This window comes from Saccostrea cucullata, unplaced genomic scaffold, assembly GCF_032062105.1.
Source record: "Saccostrea cucullata isolate Sc308-1 unplaced genomic scaffold, CSIRO_AGI_Scuc_v1 ctg1530, whole genome shotgun sequence".
NCBI classification, from domain to species: Eukaryota; Metazoa; Mollusca; class Bivalvia; order Ostreida; family Ostreidae; genus Saccostrea; species Saccostrea cuccullata.
This window is the reverse complement of record NW_026929346.1, coordinates 65,335-91,652: the sequence shown is the minus strand read 5'-3', so window position 1 is coordinate 91,652 and position 26,318 is coordinate 65,335. Positions and strand designations below refer to the sequence as shown.

The following is a 26,318-nucleotide window of genomic DNA, read 5'->3' as shown; positions in this document are numbered from 1 at the left end:
ACTTAACGCAGTAATACTCATTTTTAAAGATTTTTTGTATTTTTAGTGTTTATATACACTCAAGGGGAGCAAACTCTTTTGATATTCTTTATAATGTCTAGAGTTTTTTTTTCTCAAAATAATCATGACTTTTACAAGATATAGGAATGTAGAATTCTTAATCACAGAGAGATAAATTTGAAATATTTGTTTTTAGAATGCAATAATGGTACATTTGGAGAACACTGCATGTACAATTGCAGTGGGCATTGTACAGGTGGATTGCCGTGCAAAAAAGATGATGGAATCTGTATTGAAGGGTGTGCAGATGGATGGACAAAGGATAAGTGCAATGAAGGTAAGTCAACCAGATGAAATTATTAAATATTAGGAGCAAGGAAAATACATTTACGAAATTATTTCTTGTCTATAAAACATATTTTCTCTAAATATTTGATAGCTAAATTGTGTCATTTAGATGAATTTTAAGAATGGGCATATTTATTTCATGTTTATATGACCTGATAATGTCTTATACACATACTGCTATATACAAACACCTAAACCTTGAAGGTTAACAAGAATTTTACTTGATGAATCGTATAGAAAAAAATCAAGATTCATGGAAAATGAGACGAAAGAATCACTGTTTCTTTTAAATAGAGAGAGATTATTTTGAAACTTAAAAAATTAATTAATTAAAGTAAACACAAAATAAGGTATATTATAGACAGCATGTAAAGCTCATATACCGTTGTAATAAATTGTAAAATTGATAAGTCAGGTTTTAAAGTTTAGAATTTATTGTAAGTCCAAAAATATAAATTTCACAAATATAAATTAGAACAAATTTCGTAGATGGAACAAACTGAATTTTACAAAGAATTTTCCTAAAAGTAACTCACTCACAAACTCACTCACATAGAAAATTGCAAGAACAGGGGGAATCCGTATGACATTGATTTACAACACTGAAATTAGGTAGAGCTAAGCATATCAAATTCAAAGAACACCATCCTAAGATCTAACAATAAAGCTGATATCAAGTATGAGTAAATGACATTGATATCGTGAGACAGGAAAGAGACGTCAAGAATTAGATATTGGTAACATGTGCAAAAATGCCTCTCCTAAACATCAAATGAAAACAATTAACTTTCAACTACAGATGTCAAACAAGACCGAAAAGTAATAAACAATTATGTAAAAATATATTGAATTTCATAATTAATCATTTGTCATTTAGAAACCCTGATAACCCATAATCATAACACCGTACAGCGTACTCAGTATTTCCCATCTCATGAGAACATTAGGAGGAAAGATAAAATGTTGGAAATGTTATGAGGAAAAAAAATAAGTATTGCTTAAAAAACTAGTTCATTGTGTCGTAATGATCCCTTTTTGTTCAATACGACACCCTTCTAAGGAATGGTCGTGGTGGTGCAAGAACCATGATACCTTGTTTGAAGATCCATCTCATGCAATAAGATAATGAACCATGAGTAATAATGGAAATAACTTGTCTGATTTTTAATACAAATCAAATAAAAGATGAGCTCGACAATCCTGGTTCTTAAACAATTAAAAGGACATACATGTAATGAACAACACGTATTCATTGCCTATTTGAAATGTGTGAAACATATTCTGTTTGATTATAAAATCCAGTTTTCACTGAAAAATATACTTCCTCTGCCTTTTGCAGCACATTAAATACGTCATTTTTACCAAAATGACGTCATGTCGAAAAGTTTGCTGTGATATAGTCCCTGAAACATTCTATTTTCCCACCTAAACGCTGAACGAACGCTGAACGCAACTTAGTGAACGATGTGTGAACAGTGAACGGTGAGTGAGCGCAGAACGCAAACGGAGCGCGAACGTGAGCGCAAAGTGAATGGTTAACAAACGGTGAACGCAATAGAAACGATTTATTCGTAATGCCTCCGTTGATATATAAATATTAAGTAAATAAATAAATAAATAAAAACATTTCTTTGCACATACCCATGTTTAAATCAATATTTTAATAATATGATTTTTATCACCGTAAAACATGTGTATTTGTTACCGAATGCGTGTAGTTGAAATATAAATTAATCTTCTTATATAGTAAATATGTTTTTTTAAACTATTAAAATAATGTGGACTTTAGAAGATAAAACTACTACTAATAAAATGAATTTATTACATTGTATCAAGTTGAAACAATGTATTTCCATGCCAAGGCGATTCTGAGTAAAAATAAACCGGATTTTTTCTTTGAAAATCACTTTTGTCTGTTGATGTATTGCATAAAACACTCGTAATCTAAAATTCTAATGCAAAATATTCTATATTTAAGTGTAATTTTTATTTTTTTTATGATGATTATTTTAGCAAACCTCTACATGTATCTGTAGACATTTCCCGGCCGTCATAATACTCGGACAAGATGATGGAAAGAGTCATTAAAATTATTTGTAATAGATTACATTTTCAAAACTATAAACTAAATAAGTAATGTGCTGTCATAGTTTCTATTAAACAGAGAAATGTATGAGAGAGAGAGAGAGAGAAATCCCCTCCATTCTCAGACATCTGTTGCATCAAATAAAATTCTTATTATTGTTCCGAAATATTCCAAGTAATAAAAGTAATCAATTTTTTTAGATTAACAAATCCGTGTGACAATAATCATCGGCTTTTATTTTCCATCTACAACTTCACACGGTTCACAAGAAGTCCGCGTGCTTGGCCTGTCAATCAAAATCATTAGACGCAGTGGAGGTGTGGAAATCTCGTTTCACCAAGCATGCCGAAGGCAAAGAGTCATTTAGTATTTACAAGAAGTTTTAATATTTTTACCTTTTATTTCAGATCTGATTTTTGCATTCCTGCAGAAAAAAAAAAAATAAATAATGGGAATTTACATTTGCAAAGATTAAGTTTGAAATTGAATTTCAAACATATTCCCTGCCAATTTAAAATCCTACTGTCGGCACATGTATATTTTGGAATACTATTGTTTAATGACTGTTTGATGTTCGTTTTAAGACTGATATTTTTTGTGTTACAATACACATTAAATATTAATTGAAATATTCTGGATATACTAACTAAGTATTTGATATCGGGAGATAAGGCACGGAGGGGGGGGGCTCTTATTTTTACTGAATGGCAATCATATATTTAGGTAAGGTGAATGAAGAAATTTTTTCCCTCTCTAATAATAGACTTAACTTAGAGTAAAAAAAATTCTAATGTATTGCATTTTAAACTGTTGGTCTTATCTAAAATTTTAAATCACGCCGCTATTAATTTAATTAATTCTAGAGCTATTTATTTAACTAAATATCTGCAGTACTGTTCATAATTCTCTGACCTAACAGTAGTTCTCATATATGTTTTTGGGCATTTTTTTTAAATGCGTATTAGAAATAATTTTTTTGTGTATTCTTGTCTTACTTGGATTATTATCCATACATAAATGATTTGTCGTCTTTTACATTACATCAAGAATTTGCCGTGCGTGAAGCAATTGTACATTGCTCTTTTTTTAAATTAATATTTTAGCATTGTTCTACATACATATAGAAACTTAATGTGTTATTTTCCAGGGAAATTTCACAAATAAAGTAACAGCGAAATTATAATAATAGAAATATAAATAGTGTAGATAATTTTTGCAATGAAATAATAATAATTATTCCTCAAACACGATATTTTAGTTAATTAAAAACGTGTTAATCCTTACCATCAAAAAGATAAGTCCTTTCACTTCGGATTCCGAATGAGAATGAAGACTGAACGATAAGTGAACAGTGAACGCAAGGTGAACGCAAAGTAAACGGAACGAAGAGCGAACGGTGAACGTTTTGTGAACAGTAAAGGCGAGCGCACGGTGAACGGTAAATGCAAAACCGTGAACGGAGAGCGAACGGTGAACGCACTCTGAACGAACGGTGAGCAAACACCGAACGATCGGTGAACGAGCGGTTAGCGAACGGAAAAATGGGAAAGTAGAACGTTTCAGGGACTGTAAGTGATTTTTTTATAAACTGTTGTCTTGGGTTTAACTAGCAACTTTTTTTAATGCACTGATAAGTTTTCATATTCTTTATTACGCTAATACAGTTGAATATTCAAAAGTATTTGATTTTCTAGTATCATGAGAAATACAAAATGTTTACCTATTTTGTATGACGTCTCAGTAAATATTTCAAGTATAAATTAGGTCCGCCCCTTTTTCAAACAATAACAATGCTGCTGAATAGCAATAAATGATCGGCAAAGATTGGTTGCAGAGCAGATGAAAGACCTTAGAGTAACATTAGACCTATAATTCCTATGACCTAGCACTTTAACGACATTTTCTTTGTAAACTTCTGATTTTATTTTATGACGTAATAAGATTATGTTTATCTTGTAGAATGTCAAGGAGGTTTTTATGGTATGAACTGCAGCCTTTTTTGTGGACATTGTTCTAACAACGAAAACTGCAATCATGTGACGGGTTTCTGTCCTTCTGGACTCTGTGCACCGGGATGGAATATTACAAGTGACAGACAATGCAATCAGAGTACGTACATGTTATGTTTCTTTTACTTTAAGGCATTGCTAGACCCAATAGGAAATTTTATTTTAAATTAAACAAATGGAGATAACGAATGGTATTCAAGATTAAAAGTCTATAAAAACAATAAAAAATAGGAACATAGCAAGCACGGACCGCCAAAATATTAGAGATTGGATCACGGGCAGAATTCATAAAATTTTCTTAGTATATTCTTCAGTTTGAAAAATCACGTAAGTCATGTTTTTTTATTAACTTCCTAAGTTTTACTTAAAGTTGTTAAAAATACTTTTATGTTCCTTTGTCATTAATGCAAGACCGAAACCACGTCAACTGAGCTAGTTTTTTGGTGGATTAAAAAAAAAATAACAACAGTAGTGAAAATTCTTAAGTGCAATTCATAAACGTTCTTAATGCTTAAGTATTGCATTTACGTTAAGTATCCTCAAGAGGTGTCTAAAGTTGGTAAGAATAATATAGTTTTCTTTATCAGTGAAAAAAAAACAATAGTGAACTAGAGAAATTTCAATCTTTAAATTAAGAAATCATGCTATAACATCTAACTAGAAACACTTTTTGACTCTGCGATAATTATCAACGAATAAAATATAAATGTGCATTATTGATGAAAAGCTTGTACATTTCAGTCGTCGATTCAGATAAATAATGAACTAACAATTATTATAAGAAACGTCAATAAGTAATAAATGATGAATATTATTAGCTGAAAAGATCATTATATCGACAATAGAACTTACAAAATGATGACTTTAAACGAGATACACTTCTGTTCTTGTTTGATTCATCAAATTGTTTATCTGGTTTTAGAAATTATTCTTACGTATTGCCTGTTCTTGCGTATCGAATCAACTGAGATATATCGTTTGCAAGTGATGAAGGTATCACATTGCTGCATGAATAAGAGATGTTGACGATAGAAAAGTTAAAGTAATCACATTTATCATACTGCGTTGTTGTTGATTACCTTTAACATTTTTTTCAAGGCATATTTCATGAAGCGTGCAAGCACATTTTGAGAAATATGCCTTCGTGTAAGTCTGTGTGATTTATACGAGAGTTGTCCGAAAATGTCGTTGACAATGCTTTTAACTTTTTATGCCTCCGTAAACGAAGTTTTGGGGGTATATAGTTTTTGTCGTGTCAGTCTGTCTGTCTAGTTATCTCTCTGTCTGTCTCTCTGTTTGTCTGCGAAAACTTTAACATTGCCCATGTCTTTTGATTTAGTGGAGCTATGACTTTTATATTTCACATGTGCATTATGAACTCTTTTCTGTACCACCAAATTTGACCTCTTGAACTTTACCTTACAGTATGACACACTTTTCCAGGAAACTTTTAACCTTTTACTTTGGCCATATCTTTTAATCAACAGATACCTGGTCATTTATATTTTACATATGTAATCTTTGTTGAAAAGCCTTTCATTGGATACCAACAATCTTGACCAGTTGACCTTGACCTTGTAAATTTCCATTCTTGTAAAAAAAGTTAACCTTAGTTAAAACTTTTGAGCAGTAAGGGATAGGGCTTTCATACTTATTATGTAATCCTTGTGAAAAGACCCTTCATTGGATAGCAATTACATTGACCTTTGAGCTTCATCTACCTTAAAAAAGGAAACCTTGTTATTAACTTTTAAAAGGTTAGGGCTAGTGCTTTTATCCTTTACATATTTAATCCTTGTGACAAAACCTTTCATTTGAGAACAAGAATTTTGACCCTTTGATCTTGACCTTGAAGTTTGACGTACTTTTTCTGAAAAAAGAAATTCGGCATTACTTCTGAATGGTAAGGGCTAGGGCTTTCATGCTCTATATAATTATTTTATGCTGAAAGACCTTTCATTTTCTACCAATTACCTTGACCTTTTGACCTTGACATAGGATTTTTTTGTACTTATTGAAAAGAATTTGAACATTGGCTTACTTTCAAATTTCACAATTGTTTCCAGTGAGAATACCCTACTTTTGGTACCAATTAATTTCATCAATATCATATCTTAAAGTTTCATATCTTTTGTTATTTATTAGCTGAGTTATTTCGCTTCTTTCATTTTTTCTAGAATGCGAAAGGGGATTTTACGGTATCAACTGTACTCGTCCCTGTGGACATTGTACAAAAAATGCAACATGTGATCACGTGACTGGTTCCTGTCCTAATGGAGATTGTGAGCCAGGGTGGGAACATACACCTGATAAAAGATGCAATATTGGTACGTTCACAAACCATGAATTAACCTTATAATTGAAATAATTAGAGACAAAGGTAAATCATGTTAACAAATTCAGTTGTTTTCATTTTGCATGATTTAATTGATGCAGAAAAAGTATTTTTATATGCATTTTAGCCTATTTAGGAGGTTTCAAAAATGATTGCTGGAAGTTGTGGTGTATCCTGCTTTCAAGTAAACAGAATTATTAATTATTAATTTCAATACAATTCTCTTGTCAAATGACATATACTTCATGTTTTGTTCATTACTCTTTTTAACGTAATTTAAATAAAAATTACTCCTTGGTTTCAATATTTTTAGTTGCCATGGTTTAAAAATAGATTTTAGACAAAATTATCGGCACGTACATGTACATAAACTGTGTTATTTTATTTCAACATGTACAGATAATATGTATATATACATGTACAAACAATACACAGGCGTTCTCATTTATACAGATTTTGTGTATCTTCGTGTTTATATACACTAAAAGGGAACAAACTACCGTATAAGTAGAATTTTTAGCGAGGATTTAATTTTGGCATTATTAGCGAGGGTGCTGACATCGCTAAAATTGAATATCGCTAAAAATTAATTGCGTATTATTTGTAATAGCTTCTTTAGTTAACATTTTAAAATTGCTAAGATTACTTCTCGCTAAAAATAAAATATCAGATTTTAGGTAGAAATCGCTAAATTTGCGTCTCGCTAAAATTTCCACTTATACGGTATATTGTATATTATTTACTATATATAGAATTTTCAAAAGAAACAAACAAAAAAAACGTACCTTTTATTAGGAATGCAGAATCCTGAATCACATAGAGATAAATTTTAAATATTTGCTTTTAGAATGCAATAATGGTACTTTCGGAGAACGCTGTATGTACAATTGCAGTGGACATTGTAAAGGTGGATTACCGTGCAAAAAAGATGATGGAATCTGTATTGAAGGGTGTGCAGATGGATGGACAAAGGATAAGTGCGATGAAGGTAAGTCAACCAGTTGAAATTATTAAATATCCAGAGAAAGAAAAAATACATGTACGAATTTCTTTTTTGTCTCATAGCATATATTTCTCTAAATGTTTGATGACCGAATTGTGTCATTTAGATGATTTTTAAAAGAATGCGCATATCTATGTTAATTTTATTTTACCTGCTGATTTCTTTACTTTGTTTTCTTTCATTTTTTTCTAGAATGCAAAAGGGGATTTTACGGAATGAATTGTACCCATCCCTGTGGACGTTGTGCTAAAACAGAAAAATGTGATCACGTGACTGGGTCCTGTCCTAATGGAGACTGTGAGCCAGGATGGAAACATACACCTGATAAGAGATGTGATGAAGGTGCATATCAAATGTTCACCTTTTTTAAATGAACAATGTCAATGATAAAGTGATACAATTATATTTTGGATTGTTTACGAGTATGAGTATCCTTTTGTGTGAAGTATCTTTAATTGTAGATGCATTTATTCATTTTGAAGGTAGAATAGTATATATGCAATGTCTTTATAAATTATTTGATTGTTTTGCTTAGAGAATACCGCAATTAATTTTCAAAGCTGATATTTGTTGTAAAAAAAATTTGACCCTTCTTCTATTTATTAATCAGCAAAAGACAATTATCCAAAAATAAGCATTTTTTATGTCTTTAATGAACAACGTGTCGACAAACAGAACGGCTTAAAGGTGCCTGGACACAGACGTGAATTTAATATTTTCTGTATAACATCACGAATTATATATCTTCATAGCATTTCACACAAAAATAATCAAAAATCTTATTTCATTTAAAAAGAATTAAACTTTAAATTTTTTGGAGGGTTTCATGTACACATCCTTGCACTTTCACAAATTTTAACATTATTCTTAAATTTTAAGCAAAGTAGCAATCTTGTTGTGAATTAATGAGAAATATTAAAATTTTAATCCAGAAAAAATAATTTTATTTAGAGTAGAAATTTTAGAAAGCAAAACTCCTTCAGAAGTATCATCATTCTGAGCTAGGTGTTGTGTACAGAGTTGAGCAAATCGATCACATTCGTTTTATGTGTACAGCTTATGTAAACAAGACACGAGCTCTGGTACTGTTACTGTTTACGATTCACCGGGTGCGTTCAATAGTCAAAGTCTGCTCACCACATCTGCACTGACTAACAACATATTCTGTGTTTGTTTTGCTTTCGAACAAGTCATCTCTGAATTTTCTGGATTTTGTGAAAGTGCAAGGATGTGTCAATCAAATCCGCAAAAAAATGAAGCATTGATAACTTTTCAATGAAATAAGATTTTCGATTAATTAACTTCAAATCTGTATCCCGGTACCTATAAGAATTTAAGACTTTTTCAGCAACATTCATTATGATATCTATACGCTGCTACACACATATAAAAATTAGTATATATCTTTAGCATGCAACGACTATTTTTATGGAAAGAACTGTACAAATCCTTGTGGAAATTGTGCTAAAAACGAAAAATGTGATCACGTAAATGGTTCCTGTCCAAATGGAGACTGTGAGAAAGGATGGAAAAATACACCCGATAAAAGATGCAATATTGGTACGTTCATAAACTTTAAATTATCTTGTTATCAAATTCAGTTTTTTTTTTTATTTTCTATGATTTAATTGACGCAAGAAAAGTAAATATTTTTATATGAATTTTAGCTTATTAAGGAAGTTTCAAAAAATACATTGTTGGGATTTTTTGTGTGCCATGTTTTTAAGTTAACATAATTATTAAGTAATATATATATATAAATATAATTTTCTCGTCACGTGACATATAATTCATGTTTTGTTCATTACTTTTCTTAACCTATTTTGAATAAAATTACTCTTGGTTTTAATATTTTTAATTGCCATGATTTATGAATAGATTTTAGACACTACATTGTTTTATAGGCAGGTACATGTTCATAAACTGCTTTAGTTTATATCAACAGATAATATGTAAATATGCCTGTACAAACTTAACACAGGCATACTTATTCATAAAGATTTTGTGTATTTCGTTTCTATATACACTTAAAGGGAACAAATAATTTTATATATTCTTTATTATGTCTAGAATTTTAAAACAATCATGATTTATTTGTGCTAGGAATGCAGAATCCTTAATCACAGAGAGATATTTTTGAAATATTTGCTTTTAGAATGCGATAATGGTACATTTGGAGAACACTGTATGTACAATTGCAGTGGGCATTGTACAGGTGGATTGCCGTGCAAAAAAGATGATGGAATCTGTATTGAAGAGTGTGCAGATGGATGGACAAAGGATAAGTGCAATGAAGGTAAGTCAACTAGATGAAATTATTAAATATGCAGAGAAAAGAAATACATGTAGGAAATTCTTTCTTATCTACAAAGCATATTTTTCTCTAAATGTTTGATGGCTGAATTGTATCATTTAAATGATTTTTAAAAGAATGGGCATATCTAAGTTATTTTCATTTGACCTGATGAGTTTTTTCTTCGTTTTTTTAAAATATTTTTGTAGAATGGGAAAGGGGATCTATAGCACTAATTATATATGTTTTTAAACGAACAATGTCAATGATAAAGCGATAGAGTTATATTTTCGATTGTTCACGAGTATGAGTATCCCTGTGTGTTAAATATCTTTATTTGTAGTTGCATTTATTTATTTTGAAGGATGAATAGTATATATACAATGTCTTTACATTTTTTTGATTTTTTGCTTAGAGAATACAGCAATCAATTTTCAAAGCTCATATTTGATGTTAAAAAAATTGAACCCTTCCTCTATTTAATAATAAGTAAAAGACCATTATCCCAAATATTTTTTTTGTCTTTAATCAATAACTTTTCTGTAAACAGAGCGCCTTAAAGGTGCCTGGACACAGACTTAAAGATAAAACATTTTGTATAATGTCACAAATTATATATTTTCATAGCATTTCACACAAAAATTAATTAAAAAACTTATTGCATTTAAAAGTTATTAAACTTCTAATTTTTTGGTGGGTTTGATTGACACATCATTTCACTTTCACAAATTTTAACTTTATTCATAATCGTTAGGAAAAGCAACAATTTTGTTGTGTATTAATGTAATCCAGAAATATTAAAAATAGTGCCTTTAATCCAGAATTTTTTTTTTAATGGGAAATATTAAAACTTTAATCCAGAAAAAAATATTTTTTTAGAACAGTAGTGCTCCTTGAATAGCGCGCTCGCAAAAGAACTTGTCCGCACATGGATAAAGGACAAAGCGAAAATTTGTTATTAATGCACTATTTGATGTAAAATATTTTAGAATATAATGCGATTTTTTTTACTTGAGACAACCCTTCCTTATAAAACAGTGATACCCTAGAATATTTAAAAGCTAAATGTGTATGGAGGAATATATCTTGGTACATTTGATGAATTTTATTGAAGAATGTCCTACGGGTTCTTACGGGAAAGAATGCGATGAAATATGCGGCAACTGCGGCGGTAATGACACCTGTAATCACATCCATGGATCATGTCCAAATTTGTGTGCACCTGGTTTTCAGACAGAAAAATGTGACACAGGTTGTCTTTTTAGAAACAACGATTTGAAATTGTATCTCAATGTATCCTAAGGCAAAAATTCTAAAAGTTGAACTTTGAAACTTCTCCTTTTGCTGGCAAAAATCAATTATCTTCAAGGAAAAAATATGCATTTATTTCAGAATGTGACAACGGTACGTTTGGATTACGCTGCAATTTTACCTGTTCAAAAGGTTGTTTTTCCCTCTGCAATAAGATAAATGGAACCTGTGACCTTTGTCATGACGGATTCATTGGGGAATTTTGCAATATAACCGGTACAGTATAGTCAGCGACATATAAAAGTTTACTTTCTTAATTTACTTCTCGATCATAAATGTCGATTTTAATCTTGATGTTCTGTTTGTAAAGTAGAAAATCAAATACAAAACAATTGAGTAATCTTATCTGAATCAAAATTTTCTTTACTGGTCAATAGTAAAAATTATATAAAAAAAATAAAAAAAAAAAAAGTTCTGGGTTTTTAAATTTTTTATGGCTTAGGTACATGACTGTATCTTTCTTGACTATTACTTTATATATCCAAAATTATGCGACTTTTTGCTAAAAAAAAAAAACCGAAAAACTTATTCTAAGTTGTTTTTTTTTATTTGGTGATTTACTGGTATATTGTCGTTGGCATCAAAGTTAAGCTATTTCTGTTTAAAATACGTTTGATTATTAAACGTCCGGTCTAGATCTCTCTCTCTCTCTCTCTCTCTCTCTCAATCGATAGGACATAACTTTTTATTAAAGGATTCAAACTGCCCTTTGTTTTCTTTGAGTTGCGTTTCATGTTTTTTTTATAGGTGTAACTATTTACTGTAAAACAGGACTTCGGTTTTAAGGGTTTTATCAGATGTTCTGTTCCTCACTTCCTGTATTGAAAATTGGATTCTCAGAAATAAAAAAAAAGTGTTTTAAATAAATATAGTTTTATTTACGTTACTATAAAAGTAATAATACAGTTGCAGAAAGCCAGGTACAGGATTTGATACAGACAGATGCAGGGGTAGCTGCTTTCTTTGTCATATTCGTCATAGTCGTCATCGTACTAGTGGTTGTCATGGCCAGGTTAGTCCAGTCCTAATTAAGTGATTAATTTTATACATCCAGATACAGATTTTATTTGCAGAATTTTAATTTTTTTTTCAATATTTTGTAGAAAATCAAGAAAGAAAAAAGCACATGAAATAGAGTTACAAGACAGGAAAGAAATGCCTAATAGTGGTATATTATACATGTATATAATACAAACAACAAATGTAAACATGATGTTAGAACATCTACTGTTTATTCAATTTTTATTCGCGAGAACTTTTCCGCGTCCTTGCTCGAGACCATGTGCTTGTGAATATATAATTATCGCTTTCTAGAGATTATATAGAACAGTTATTTAAATTTGTGAACATGTTGTCTTACTTATGAAGAGCAAGTGTCTCTCTCGCGAAAAATAAAATGTCGCGAAAACATTGTCATCTGTTGTATATAACATGTATTTTTTTTTAATTTCATAATTAATTTAATAAGTTTTTTTTTCCAATGCTTTATAAGTATTTTATGTACACATATAAAGATGATCAAAATATTAAAAGAAATGTTAAATGGATTTCATCTTATATAAAATCCCCCCAAAACTAAAGAAGGGTATTTACATAAATTTAAGGTATTGTGATTTATAAAAAAATATTTATTTTAAAAATACGACATAACCGAATTTATTTATTAACATTTCATGTATAGAGAAGATTGAATTAAATGAGACAATATATGTACATGTATATATTATAAATTTTGTGATGATGTGGATAGGTATACCTAAGTACAGAGTTATAGGGCTCAAAGAGAAGTTGGACTTCCCTACCGAAAGCTATACAGCTGAACTGAACCTCACGACCCCTATGACCTTAATAATACAACAAAGATGATATATTAATGTTATGTAGATACAACAAAGATATTGTATAAGGATATTTGTCAATATCTGCTAATATACATTTAATTTCTTATTCTTTTGTAGCAAATAACTATTTACAACTTACTGAACTGTTTTGCAACATACACTTTATCTTAACGTCATAAAAATAGAAATTTACCATTTTTTTTATTTCATGAGCTTTTTGCAAACATAAAATAGAAGGAAATTTACTTTTTAACGAAAATGACTTCATAGATCAAATTATGTAATTTTAGAACAGTCTACGTTTGGAGATTTCAAATGTACAAATTCTAGTCTTTGTGTGTAACTAGTTAGAAAATTATTAAAAGTAGTGTTTTATATATATAAATAATTAAATATTTGATATTTAAGATAAAAGCAAAAAATGTTTGAAAGGACAAAGAGAAAATTTATCAGGGACATTCCCAAAGTTACATTAATGAAATTGTCCTTGTACATAGTCATACAATGTTTAAGTTGAATTGTCAGAAACTTTTAAAAAATGATAGGATTTTATTCATTTGTCGGGTCACACGTAAGTCGTAAGATGTCACATCACGGCCATCCTACAGTCTCCCGGCATACACTTCTAGCATTCAGCACGTGAAAATTCACCCAACAAACCCTTCCTTAAAAATAGTTTTAGCTTAAAATTATAGATTTTTTCAGAGTACTTGAACTATAGGCTGTATTTATTTTACAAATGTATCTTGCTAATTCGTTTTTGTGTATTTTTCAGGTAAAACCCTACCATGAGAGCCGTTCCCTCCGTCGCGGCTGCTGATATCTGGAGTGAACGGATATTCAGCTTACAAGTAGTGCTCACCTGGATTTTTCAATTAAATTTATTCAGAAACATTAAAGAACATGATCATTAATTTCATATCCGGGTGTTCATCTGTTTTCCAGGGTTCACCTTGGATCATTTTCCGATTTTTACTTGCAGTAATTATGAGTGTATCCATTGTCATAACCGCCAATAAACCAATAAAAACTTGAAATATGCGTCAGTTGTCTTCTTATGTTGAATTTGATATTGAACCCTAGTAAGCATGGTTTGTCTTTGATAATAATTTTAAAATCCACAAATGAGTTTGTGATCCTCACGAATTCAAAAGATATAATTAAATTAAAAGAAGTATTTAAGTTAACAAATGCATAATAAATGAAAATTAGAAATCATTCATTCGTTACTAATTTCTGATAATGTCTATTTGAAGAAAAAAAATACATACTATACAAAATCACAAAACGAGATAATATTTTTTAGATAATATGAGACTTTTTTCCATAAATGTCATTGTTCTAAGGTATAAAGATTATGATTAAAATATTATTGATGAATTACAAATTTCAAGGGATATTAATAACTGAAAAAATAAAATTGAACTTGAAAATCATTTTTACCAAATTTTCTATCATTATAAAATTCTTATTTTACAGAATCTTATGCCGGAGGTTTGTATGCTCGCTTCTCATTGGTTGATTTCCAAAAAGAAACGCATTTTTTTCATAATCTTGATTGATATGGGGACATCCCCCTTGACGACTTGCTTAATCATCTTATCCATGCAGTCCCCCATTTCCAGTACTCGGAATCCTTGGAAAATTCCAGATTTAATAAATGTACAGGACCCGGTTGTATCAATGGTTCATTAAAATAAATGAATCATTAAGCCTTATGATTCATTAAATTCTTAATGATACATTAGTTAATAAAGTCATTAAAGTGTGTTGTACAAAACCCTTCGTAGAGTCTTATTACTTAATGAATCATTAAATATTTAAGAATTCATTAAAGACTTATTAACATTAGGGGAATATCCCACAATGCAATGCATAAATACTCCCGGGGGCGTATCCATGGGTGTTTCCCTTGTTTACAAAATACCTATAATAAATAAGCGCTAATTAATAAAATAGTGTTTAAAAAATCAACCGAATAGAAATCGTTTTAATTATGACGTGAACATTAAAAAAGATTACGTCATTTAACGAAGTCTGTAACTTGAAGGATATATAGGCCTAACATAAAAAAAAAACGTCATCTCATCAAAAACTGCACTAGAATTAAATGTAATAGAAATAAGGGAAAGAAAATTAATTCTAGCGAAATTTTACATTCACTGAACTTCTGGAGAGAAATATCGTTATCATAAATACATGTAGCGCGGAAGGAGGGGGGGGGGTATGCAATTTAGGGAAATACTATCAAAAGTCTGTGTATTTCGCTTTTATTCTTATTCTGTCTATATACTTCTCTATCATTTGGTATTACAGGCAGGGAGGGGGACTCCCGCTCCTTCCATTTTTTGTCCCCCGCTCGAAAAGTGGTTGATATTAATTTGAATCTGTATGTCCGTCCATCTGTCCGTCTTTCTGTAATGCTTTTGTTTCAACATGATATCTCGAGAACCCCCCCCCCCTCCCTCGAACTGCGCATGGTTTAATTTTTCCCTAAGCGGGGACACAAATTCTCTGGAGAAGCTTGTTCTCTTTAAAATTTGGGGTACGTCGACACATCTTTTCCTATTTATGTATTCTTATATGCACCTATACCTGATTGATACTGTAACTCTTTTGTCTCGATAAGCTGTTCATATTCATGCCTATTACATTTCACTTTGATTTTTTTCTCTTCATTTACTCCTATTTTGTTCTGTTCTTATAAAATTCAGTTTTAAATTCAGTCACACAAACAATGAATCTCATTCAACGATTGTACATAGCGTACATGTAGATATAATCATAGCAATGGGAGGGGGTTCTAGCAAAAATCAACTTACATGTATTTCTAACCATACGAATGGAAGAAAGTATCAAAATCATTAATAGGAAAGTCGCCAAGAATGTTCAATACAAACAATTAAGAAAATGATAAAATACGGGAGTGTATCACGGCGCAAAATGGAATCACGTTTACTTTTTTAGAAAAAGATTTCATATATATGCGTGTATTGTACATTTAATTATGTTCTGCATTTTTTTTTGCATTAATTTATTAGTGTCTTTCCGACAATTTTCTAGTTGCAGACACAGACTAATTTTTAGATAACTTTAATTAAATACGTTTATTTATAAAATAATAGCTTGATGAGACATTATTTACTACAATATGTAACTGAATCTTTCAATTATGATTTCTAAGAAAGAAATACTACATGTTTGTAAAATGTTGGGTTGGTAGGTATGAATAAAAAAAAAATAACATAAAGGCATATACTCGTATTTTAAAGATACATGTAAAGAAGGTTACAAGCTCTTTTATTCTACTCAAAATATATCTTTCTCAATGCAATTAATAATTTATAACATTTTGATTTTAGCAATGAATAAAAAAAATGAACCGATCTCCGAAGAGATTTTTCTTTTATTCGTTATTACATGTGATAGCTTGTGGCAGTATTGTTCAAAAATGAGTAATTTTTTTAAAATTAATTTACATGTAAGAAAATATTAACACGCAAACAATGACAATCTGTGCAAATACTACGTGATGGTTAGCTGAAAGGTGTGTGTGGGAAAGTGGGGGGGGGGGCTTGCTATTACAGTATATAGAATATTAAGATCTCTGATATATTATTCCAGAGACATATAATAGATTATTCATATGCATGATTTTATTGATACCCGTATACCTTAAAATAGGAGCTGTATTTATTCTTTTCTGTTTACCTTTGTTACAAAAACCCGGTTAACCACTCATAGATTATGACGAAAGAAATGACGTCACTTAGTTTACAATATACACGAAGGTATTTTGGGTATATTGCAGTTGGGATTTCTATTGTGATTTGATTTAAAGAAGCATCGTTATACCAATAATTTTGTTGACAAGGTAGGTGATGTATTTGTGATTCCTAATGTCTTATTGTCTATTGAAGGTTCGACAGACCGTCCATATATTTTCTTTTCTTTTTTAAACGGTATCGATATCATTTCCGAATTTCCTCGTACATAATATGCAGTGAAAAGGGCTTACAAAAGGCACTGATTCTTCTCCCTCTGTCAAGCGGACAAAAATATAGTAGGCCGCCATACTTAATGACCACTTAATGAAGCCCCCTTACCTTCATTAAAATTGAGGAATTTAATGAAGGTTTAATGCACCGATTCCTTCATTAAAGCATTGATACAACGAAATTTAATGACACATTAAAAACAATCAGTTTAATGAAGCTTTAATCATTCATTAAATGTTGATACAACCGGATCCAGGTCTTTAACTTCAAACAGCTACAAGATCTTACCTCATGTAAACAAACATCATGGCTGCTAGATTTATCTATCAGTAATTACCACCCCTTGCTTCCCATCACTTCTATTACTACGGTTGTATTATTGCACCGTAAATTTGAACTCATAAAAAGCAAGACAATTTTGCATCCAAAATTGTTTAATTATTTTAAAATTTAATTATAAGGAATGACCCTAATTCTAGATCATATTATCGAGTATAATCTGGTTTGGGTCAGTTTACGTCTCATTATCCGTAAACAATATGAATACTCATGATTTTGCACCTCTTTCATCTAAATGTCTCTTCCTTATCGTGTACAGAATGATGTATTAGATTGAAGTTATAAATTTCACTATATTTGCATTTGTAGAGCTTATGTCTAACAATATTGGTTCACGGTCGTAAAAGCAGGAGAGATATTCTATGAATGAAATGCAGAATTTGCATAATGTTATCCTATTTGTAAAGTCAATGTAATTTTGACGTACACGGAATGCAAAAGCGGAACCTATGGCGGAGATGGTAACTCTAGATCTACTTGTGGGCACTGTGCAAATAATGCAGCACGTGATCACGTGAGTGACGCCTGTCCTTTGAAAGGGAACAGTAACTTTAACCATTTTAAGTAATTCTAATGGTAACAAATTGTTTATTTTACATAAATCTATAGGACTCCATTGCTCTCCAACTTAGAATTTTGCTTTAAAATTTTGTTAGTTTGTTTATTGTTAAAGGTTCTATCTGGACTTTTTTCACTCGTCTGGAGACGCCACCACTTGCCATGGAGAGCTGCAAATTTTGTCCTATACTCTTTTGTTATGACCATTGAGTAGCGTGGTTTCTTTATCATGCCAACGTCCACTGAGACAAAGAACTTCGGCTTATACGATCTAATTCCAAGAACAAGTTTCCACGCCCAACAGTTACATTCGAAGCCACAATATGAGGATTATATCTTTAAATCTCACTCTAAAACATGCAGGCGCACTAAAGTCCACGCCGCGCAAGCGATTTCTAAAAGAGGTGATGAGAGTATACTAAATCATATTTTAATGTCTTATCAAGTATCATGTTAATTTATATTCCTGATCTCCCTGCTCAATGGCCGTGCGTGCCGAGTATAGGTCTACATTTGAAGCCTTTCAACACAATAAGGTGTCGTATCTATATGAGTGAACAATTCTCGAATGGGACGTTTAACAATAAATAATCAATCAATCTTTAAGGACGAAGGCTAGCATTTCTATCAAAGGCGTTGAACAACTGATTTTTTTTCCTTTTATCTATTTTGGCCTGCAAAAATGGTTGGTACGGCAGAGAATGTAAACACCGTTGTGGTTACTGTAGAGTTAACAGACCATGCCACCACGTGACCGGATCCTGTTCAGGGATATCTTGGAGATTATAGAAATCAAAAGCAAGTTCTTTCAACCTCTTGCAATACAGAGGATAATACTCAACTCTGTTAGAGAACTGCTCTTTTTTTAAATAACGAAAAGTTGGACTGATTGCAAACATCACGTCCCCGACTGACCTCAAGTAAAAGAAATGGTCTTCGAAAGATTCAAATCAAATAAGTGAGTCAAAGAATTATGTGTTAATATTGCATTAATTTGAACATACTAATGTAATCGTTTGTAAAAAAAAAATATACTCCATTTGTACCACTGTTCCATAGGTGATGGTTTTTTTTCTTAACTCACTTGACCTATCGTAATTTTAATCTTATAATATAACAATATTTTTTTTCTAAGAGTGTTTCCTGTTTAGATTAATTTTTATATTATAAATATTGTTTTCTATACTGAACCTCTAGTATCTTTTGATTCTTAACAAATTTTTTAGACATTCTTGTTTTGCCTTTTCCTAGCATTGTACTAATGTCATGTATGTTTAATAAGCATAAAATAAAAAGATAAGTTTATAAATGACAATTGGTGTTTATTTCGGCTTAAATTCTTTAAATAAAGCTTATGTGCCTCTTGAAATGCAACTCATGCAAAGCAAGCTGTGTTTTAAACAATAAAATGCTTTCTTTGTTTGTTGTTACTGGAATGAACGGAAGCAGCTGTTGCAGAAAAAATACATAACCCGCGTAAGCGGGTTATGTAATTTTTTTCTACAATAGCTGCGACCGTTCATTCCAGTAACAACAAACAAAGAAAGACATTTTATTGTTTATATTTATATCTGTTTAAATTATCATTTTAAGTAGGATTAAAAATATTAATTATTGTGTTATTGATTCGAACGTCTTTGTACGTTTCATTGATGGAACGGCCACTGATCAAGAAATCTGTACAGGTGATATGCCTAATGTAGTTCATGCAGGGATGAACGCAATGGGTTTTCTTACGAAATAAAGAAGAAAATATTCAATGGATGTAAATATTTTCCAATAAAGGAAAGTGACTATTAACAGTTACATGAGGACACTTATATTCTTTTTGAGTTTCAAAGCCAAGCGTTTTGATGTTAAATGATCACTATTAATGTGTGCAGAATATTTTCCATACCCTAAAACATCATTTAAATTTAGACGAAAACGTGTGAATTCGATATCAAATACTCGTACCCAGATGATTGAAACATATGGAGTAACGAAGAGGATTTAATATATTAAAAATCCATACAAAAATACAGAAAAGTGCAGAGCAAACACTGACCTCCGAAACATCAGAATTGGAATCAGGTGCCATGAAGGAGTGAACATCCTCTGCCGCCCGGTTACACTCACCCTGTGCTCCTTGACATGATTTGGAAAAACGGAAATATCTATCGACAATTCGGTGTATCAAAAAAGGAAGTTGCAGTATGAAAAACGTCAGTCAGCATTTGACACAATGATAAATTGTAGTTGCCTACAAGGTAATTGTACCCACAATAGAACATATAAAATGATTATTTTCATTGAGACTGCTGATATTCTTGTTTCATCAACTTCTTTGTCAATAATTTATATTTTAAAAAAAATCAACATTATAAGCCAAAGCTTATGAAATGACTGGTGAGCATTACGAATTATTTCACTTGTTATTCTTAAAATATTGTTCAAGTGTGTGATCGTTCGAATTAAGTTAGTTCTTCTGATTAAGATATAAGGTTTATTATTTAAAACTTTATTGGGGTGAAAATACGGATTGGGCATGCGATCAGGTAAAAAAAAAAGCTTGAAAAGCTTTATGATAGATTTAATTCAATGTCATCCCTTCTTAGCAGCCGAATTACATTTTAAAATAATATCGAATTTTATCTATATTTGAGACTGATTTACAATTTATTTGACGTCCATACGTTTTTAGCATACAAAATGATTAAATTTATTTTTTTTTCAAACCTCAACAGTACAAATTGAGTGTGTTGAACACGTCTACTAGTTATGACGTAAATGGAAAATTATATCAATTATTTTTGATCAAACAAAAATTTAGAGGACATAATTTGCACATAATAAAACACAACTTACTAAAAAAAATGACTCAATTAAAAATAAGTATTCAAAAATAAAAGGCTCGCACGTAAAATATGAGAAAAGGTCTTTTGATGATAATTTTTGATTACTCAAAGCATCAATATATCCCATTGTTTGTTGGTTTCTATATACAATATTGTCCTTTGTGGGAAAGAAAATATTAAATTGTATGAACAATTTGAGCATACTTTTATATTGATGAATAAGAAAATTAATTCCAAAAAGATATCTTACTTAATTCATGGAAGCCTTGAGTTTCAGTAGTTATTGACTTATAATGCCATCTTCCGAAGATTGGAGGGCATTTTCCTTTGCTGCTGTCTGTCGGTTGGTCTGTTGGTCTGTCTGTCCACTTAGTTTCCATTCATTTTCTTCAAAACTGTTGCATATGCTGAAATGAAAATTGGTATACAGGTATATCCGATGAATATAGGTCAAGTTCTGTTTAGGGTACAATCGTACCATTTCTGACAGAGTTATGTCCCTTGGAATTGGAAAAAACCCAATTATTTGCAGTTTCCGTTCATTTTCTTTGCAGAGGTTGCGCATACAGATTTATCAGATAAATATCTAGGTCAACTTATATTTGAGTACGATTGCACCAATTTTGACAGAGTTATGTCCTTTTGGACATAGAAATTTTGGGTAAGTTTTTTCCGAACATCTTTTGTTTTGTTTTCTTTTTTTGTCTTCATATAAAATTTAGAAACAAAACGATAATGCAACTATGACTATGCATCTTAATATATATTGTACACAGGAAAAAAATACTTGTCTTATCTACATTTTGTGAAAACTCCATAGGTGCCCCTGGAAACACTACTTGACATTCCATTACTGAATAACCGGACTCATTAAGCTGTTTATTTTTGTAAAAGTACAGCTTTCCAAACCAATGTGCTATAAATGCCATTTCGTTAGATTTAACGTTAAAGTATTTTTTATTGTTTATTTCGAAAAAAAATGGATGTTGATACATGGATCTGTTTCTCAGGTCTTTTATTTCTCTGGATAATGAGTATCCCATTAGCGAATTGCTATGGTAGGACACTTTTTCATATTATTTATGGTCTTCCAACTTCCTTCGGAGGACAATATTGTTTTACATCTGTTTTCTATCATTATTACTTTTCTTTTTTTTTAAATAGTATCTCTATTTTTCAAAATTCACTTCCGTATGCAATTTTCGAGGAAATTTGTGTTTTTTAAATATTTTTTTAATGACTTTTCCTCTAGATTTTTTTTTCGAGAACGGATAAACATATAAACGAGAAACTCACTGAAGTATTAGAGCATCTAATGGAGATGTTTGGATCGTCCTTCATTTTCCTTACATCTGGTCGCAAGTGATTTCAAGTAGTCCAAAATTTTAAAGTTTTTGTTTTTCAATATTTTTCTTTGGGATTTATAGAATTATTAAAATTTCTTCTTAGAAATCGAAATACCCCCCCCCCCTCTTCATGCGTGCATTTATTGCAAAGATTTGACCGAATTAAATTTGTTCCACTGTCGAGGGTTCAAATCCCGCTGTGGGCATATCAAACGTTTTTTCCTTGTTTCTTTTTTTTATTTGCAAATGAGTTTTCATTTTTCAAAAACATTTATGGAAGATTTTGCCAATTTTTGCTAAAGAATTTAACGAGGTATTCTGTGGTAAATGTTTATTATTTATGAAGATTGTTTATAGAATGGAGTATGTGAACATAAAAAAAACATAATAAGATGTAATCTACATGTATTCAATGGAATGGAGTAGGATAGGTCTGTCGGAAGACCCCTTGTTCCTGCTCTAGCAAAAAGAACGTTTCATGTTATACATGTAGCTGTTTTATATCTATTTATTTTTCACATAGAGCAGCTTATAAATACCAGGACAACGAATGTTTCAAGTAGTTCAGTACATAGATACTTTAATGGCAGAGGGACAGCAGACTTAACGATAGACGGAAATTTCAACCAATATATCAACTACTGCATGCACACAGCCCTAGATTGGTCGGAGGCTTGGTTAATTGTAGACCTCGGAGATATCTACAATGTGAAAAGCGTTAAAATATGGTACAGAGATGATAGTGAGTTGATTTTTCCTGTGTGTTTCTCATATGCTAACGATGGATCATTTTTTTAAATATATTTTTGTGTTTTAACATTACACATGACTTTAATATTGACAAGTACATATTATGAGTTGTACCGTATATTAATTTGTTTGAAATGTTGAAATTATAATTAATAAATTTCTGTCAGAATATTTATGGTGATTTTTCAAAAGAAAATAATTTTTAAGTCTGTGATATTCTTTGTAACATTGAGTACGTAATTTATAAGTGTTTTTTTTAGCTGGATCGGATCGTGCTTACAGACTTAGAGGATTTTCCATACTCGCCTCTCAAAATCCTGAATTTAATGAAAACGACACATGTTATCAAGATCCAGGGCATGTTGCACCCGAAACAATACTTGAGGTGAATTGTGATCGGACAGCTCGATATATAAAGATATACACTAACAGGATAACATTTTCATCTCAGTATGGTGCCGTTCTGGAGATCTGCGAAATAAGAATTTTCGGTATGCATGCCTTTGAATTGCAAATTTAACAAAGAGAATTTCAGTTAACTATCGAGGGCACGATTTTTGACTTTGGAAATGTAAATTCAGAGAGAGAGAGAGAGAGAGAGAGAGAGAGAGAGAGAGAGAGAGAGAGAGAGAGAGAGAGAGAGAGAGAGAGAGAGATGCATATATACAAATGTCAATTGTTTAGTACATCAGGATTTATTATTTGGTGTATTTAGTAAAATCAAATATCCTCTGTTTTCCTCAAATGCTTTAGAGAACGTTACTTCTTTTAATACGAGAATATGCTTGATATACTTACATACCTTTATTTTCGTTTTTGTTTCCTTTCGTTTTTCATTTTTGTTTACACATGGTCTATGAGTCATCCAATTTAAAAAAAATATTTTTTTTTTTAATTTTAGTTTTGACCTAAAAAGTCTTTAAAGTAATTCCACCCTTCTATGATATGTAATTATTTAAATTCATCAAATATGTCTTGGAAGAATTAGAATAGGTGTAATGATAAATATTGTTAAGTTAAAGAATTAAAAAAAAATGCATATTTTCTATATTTAAAGCAATATGAGCTGCATTTTTTTAAAATTTAATTTTGCTGGTAAAATATGCTATTATGATTCATTTGTATGTTATTTAAACCCTTATGACCAAAAAGCCCAAAATAAAGTTTTGTTTCATATTTCTGTATGTTTTTTATATAAGAAATTATTATTGTACAGGACGAAAATAACTCAATTTTACTTCAATCAAAGCTAGTAAAAAATTTTCCATTGCAAATATGAACAACAGAAGTTTATTAATATTTTGTTTTACTGTCATTGAAATAGTTAATTACAAATTTGCAACAAAATTTTCAAATGCAAAACATGCAGCTTATATTGCTTTAATCAACTATTCAATCTTTAAAAAATGTTGACAAGGGCAATAACTTCCTCTAAGGTCTCTTCATTCAGGCATTTGCTTTATTGTAAAATATATACCATTTATTTTGAAACGCATATACATAATAAATTTTCTGAGCTGCATTTAGAATTTTTGCAGTTTAACCAGTTTTTACCTATTGTTTAGAATTTTACAAAAAATGAAAATAAAATCATTGAATAATAGTGGATTTACATTTTTTGCAATAATTGGAAAGTTAAAAGCATATTAAATAAAAATAAATGATATTTATAGTACTTTCATCTCTGCTTGATTTCACCTTAACTGATTTTTATCTCCTTTTTTATATTGATGCTTTCAAAATGTTACATTTTTTAGCTATTCGGGAAGTCAAATTTATCCCATAGGTTTTGAAACGCATATAGTTTACATAATTAATTTTCTGAGCAAAAAATTTTTGTTTTTTCGAAATTTAAAGTTAAATCATTGAACATTACCATTTTCTCTGCTTGTTTCACTATACATTTGTGTTTGAAATGGTAATGAAAAACCAAATATGTTCGAATGTATACAAACAATACGTTTATCCTAAAAAATTATATCTTAAGTATTAATTATTGCAGGTTGTCCGCGTTGGAAATACGGAGAACGGTGTGAATCCTGCGGAAATTGCAAATTGGATTGTCATGCAACTGGACAATGTGATCGATATGGTTGTATACATGATGGATACAATTTGCCATACTGCAAAGGTAAATTAAATATATAAACATGTGTTTGTTTTGAATAAAATGCAAATAAGAAATAAAATGAATAAGGAAAAAAAAAAACAAACACACAAACAATATTGATAATGATAAATAAAATACTGAAAACAAATATTGATACAAAAACTTTAACAGGTCTATAGATTCAAATCTTTTAATCGAAGAAAAAACTTGTAAATAACAAAAGTCTATGCCACAGTCATAACAATTCATTGGAATTGTATATGCTCTTTCCCATTAAGTCTACTGTATTAATTTATGCTCTAATACAACCGTATATTTTAAATAGATTGTTGTTTATACTGTGTAATTGTAATATTCCAAAAGCAGCTCTGTTATATTCTGAATCCAATGAAGCACAAAGGGCTTGTAAATTACCTTCTTCCCTCAAGAGGGTTTGCTGAAATAGCCTATTAAGATAGGGCTATTTAACTTTTATTGGCACGATTCGGCTGTTGTACAAATGCACGGGCTTGTGAGTGTGCAAAAAGTTTACATTATCGCTATGTTTGAAATAGGTTCAATATATCCTTCATTTTTTTTTATTTTATGACATTTTCTATTGAATTATATTAATTATTTTCATCAGAAAATTTTGTATTGAATTAGTGTAATCAACAATCAAATGCTCTTAGCTTTCGTCAATGTAGATTGTCAGTCGTCAGTCATCCTTTATATCTTGCACAGAATGCAAAAGTGGGAGATACGGCAAAGACTGTAACTCTTCATGTGGACATTGTGCCAATAATGCAAAATGTAACAATATAACCGGATCGTGTCCTAATAAAGAGTGTGCACCAGGATGGAAATATACAACAGACTGGAAATGTGATAAAGGCTAGCCATTTTTAATATTTCTCCTATCATTATTTGTAATATGAAAAAAAAAATTATTTAGATTTTGAATGTTCAAAACAATGACAGACTTTCTACGCATGAATTTTTACATTTCTCATTGAAATATTAAAATAATGTACACACGTACTTCACGATGAAAATTAAAAAAGAAAATTAATAGATACATTTTTTTTTCAACAATTCACAAGAATAATATTCCAAATTGCATGTATTTGTGTACAAAAAAATGCCTTTCATTAATTATTTAAAATTTGATTACA

General features: G+C 30.5%; 1 protein-coding gene across 29 annotated transcripts in view; it reads left to right on the top strand.

Moving 5' to 3' along the window:
* LOC134280545 (multiple epidermal growth factor-like domains protein 11) overlaps nt 1-26,062 on the top strand; it is a 49,815-nt gene extending 23,753 nt beyond the window's left edge. For 14 of the 29 annotated variants that reach the window (XM_062762973.1, XM_062762979.1, XM_062762971.1 and 11 more), the window contains 11 exons: nt 197-337; nt 4,394-4,543; nt 6,621-6,770; nt 7,626-7,766; nt 7,974-8,123; nt 9,192-9,341; nt 9,937-10,077; nt 22,828-23,046; nt 23,315-23,545; nt 25,057-25,185; nt 25,888-26,062. In XM_062762973.1, the coding sequence (XP_062618957.1) occupies nt 197-337; nt 4,394-4,543; nt 6,621-6,770; nt 7,626-7,766; nt 7,974-8,123; nt 9,192-9,341; nt 9,937-10,077; nt 22,828-23,046; nt 23,315-23,545; nt 25,057-25,185; nt 25,888-26,042 (1,757 nt within the window). In that variant the 3' untranslated portion in view covers nt 26,043-26,062. Of the gene's footprint in view, nt 1-196; nt 338-4,393; nt 4,544-6,620; nt 6,771-7,625; nt 7,767-7,973; nt 8,124-9,191; nt 9,342-9,936; nt 10,078-11,188; nt 11,327-11,466; nt 11,602-12,291; nt 12,398-12,488; nt 12,554-14,001; nt 14,243-22,827; nt 23,047-23,314; nt 23,546-25,056; nt 25,186-25,887 lie in introns of those variants that run through there. The other 15 variants (XM_062762984.1, XM_062762974.1, XM_062762985.1 and 12 more) reach the window with 13 other exon arrangements.
* The last annotated feature ends 256 nt before the right edge of the window (nt 26,063-26,318 follow it).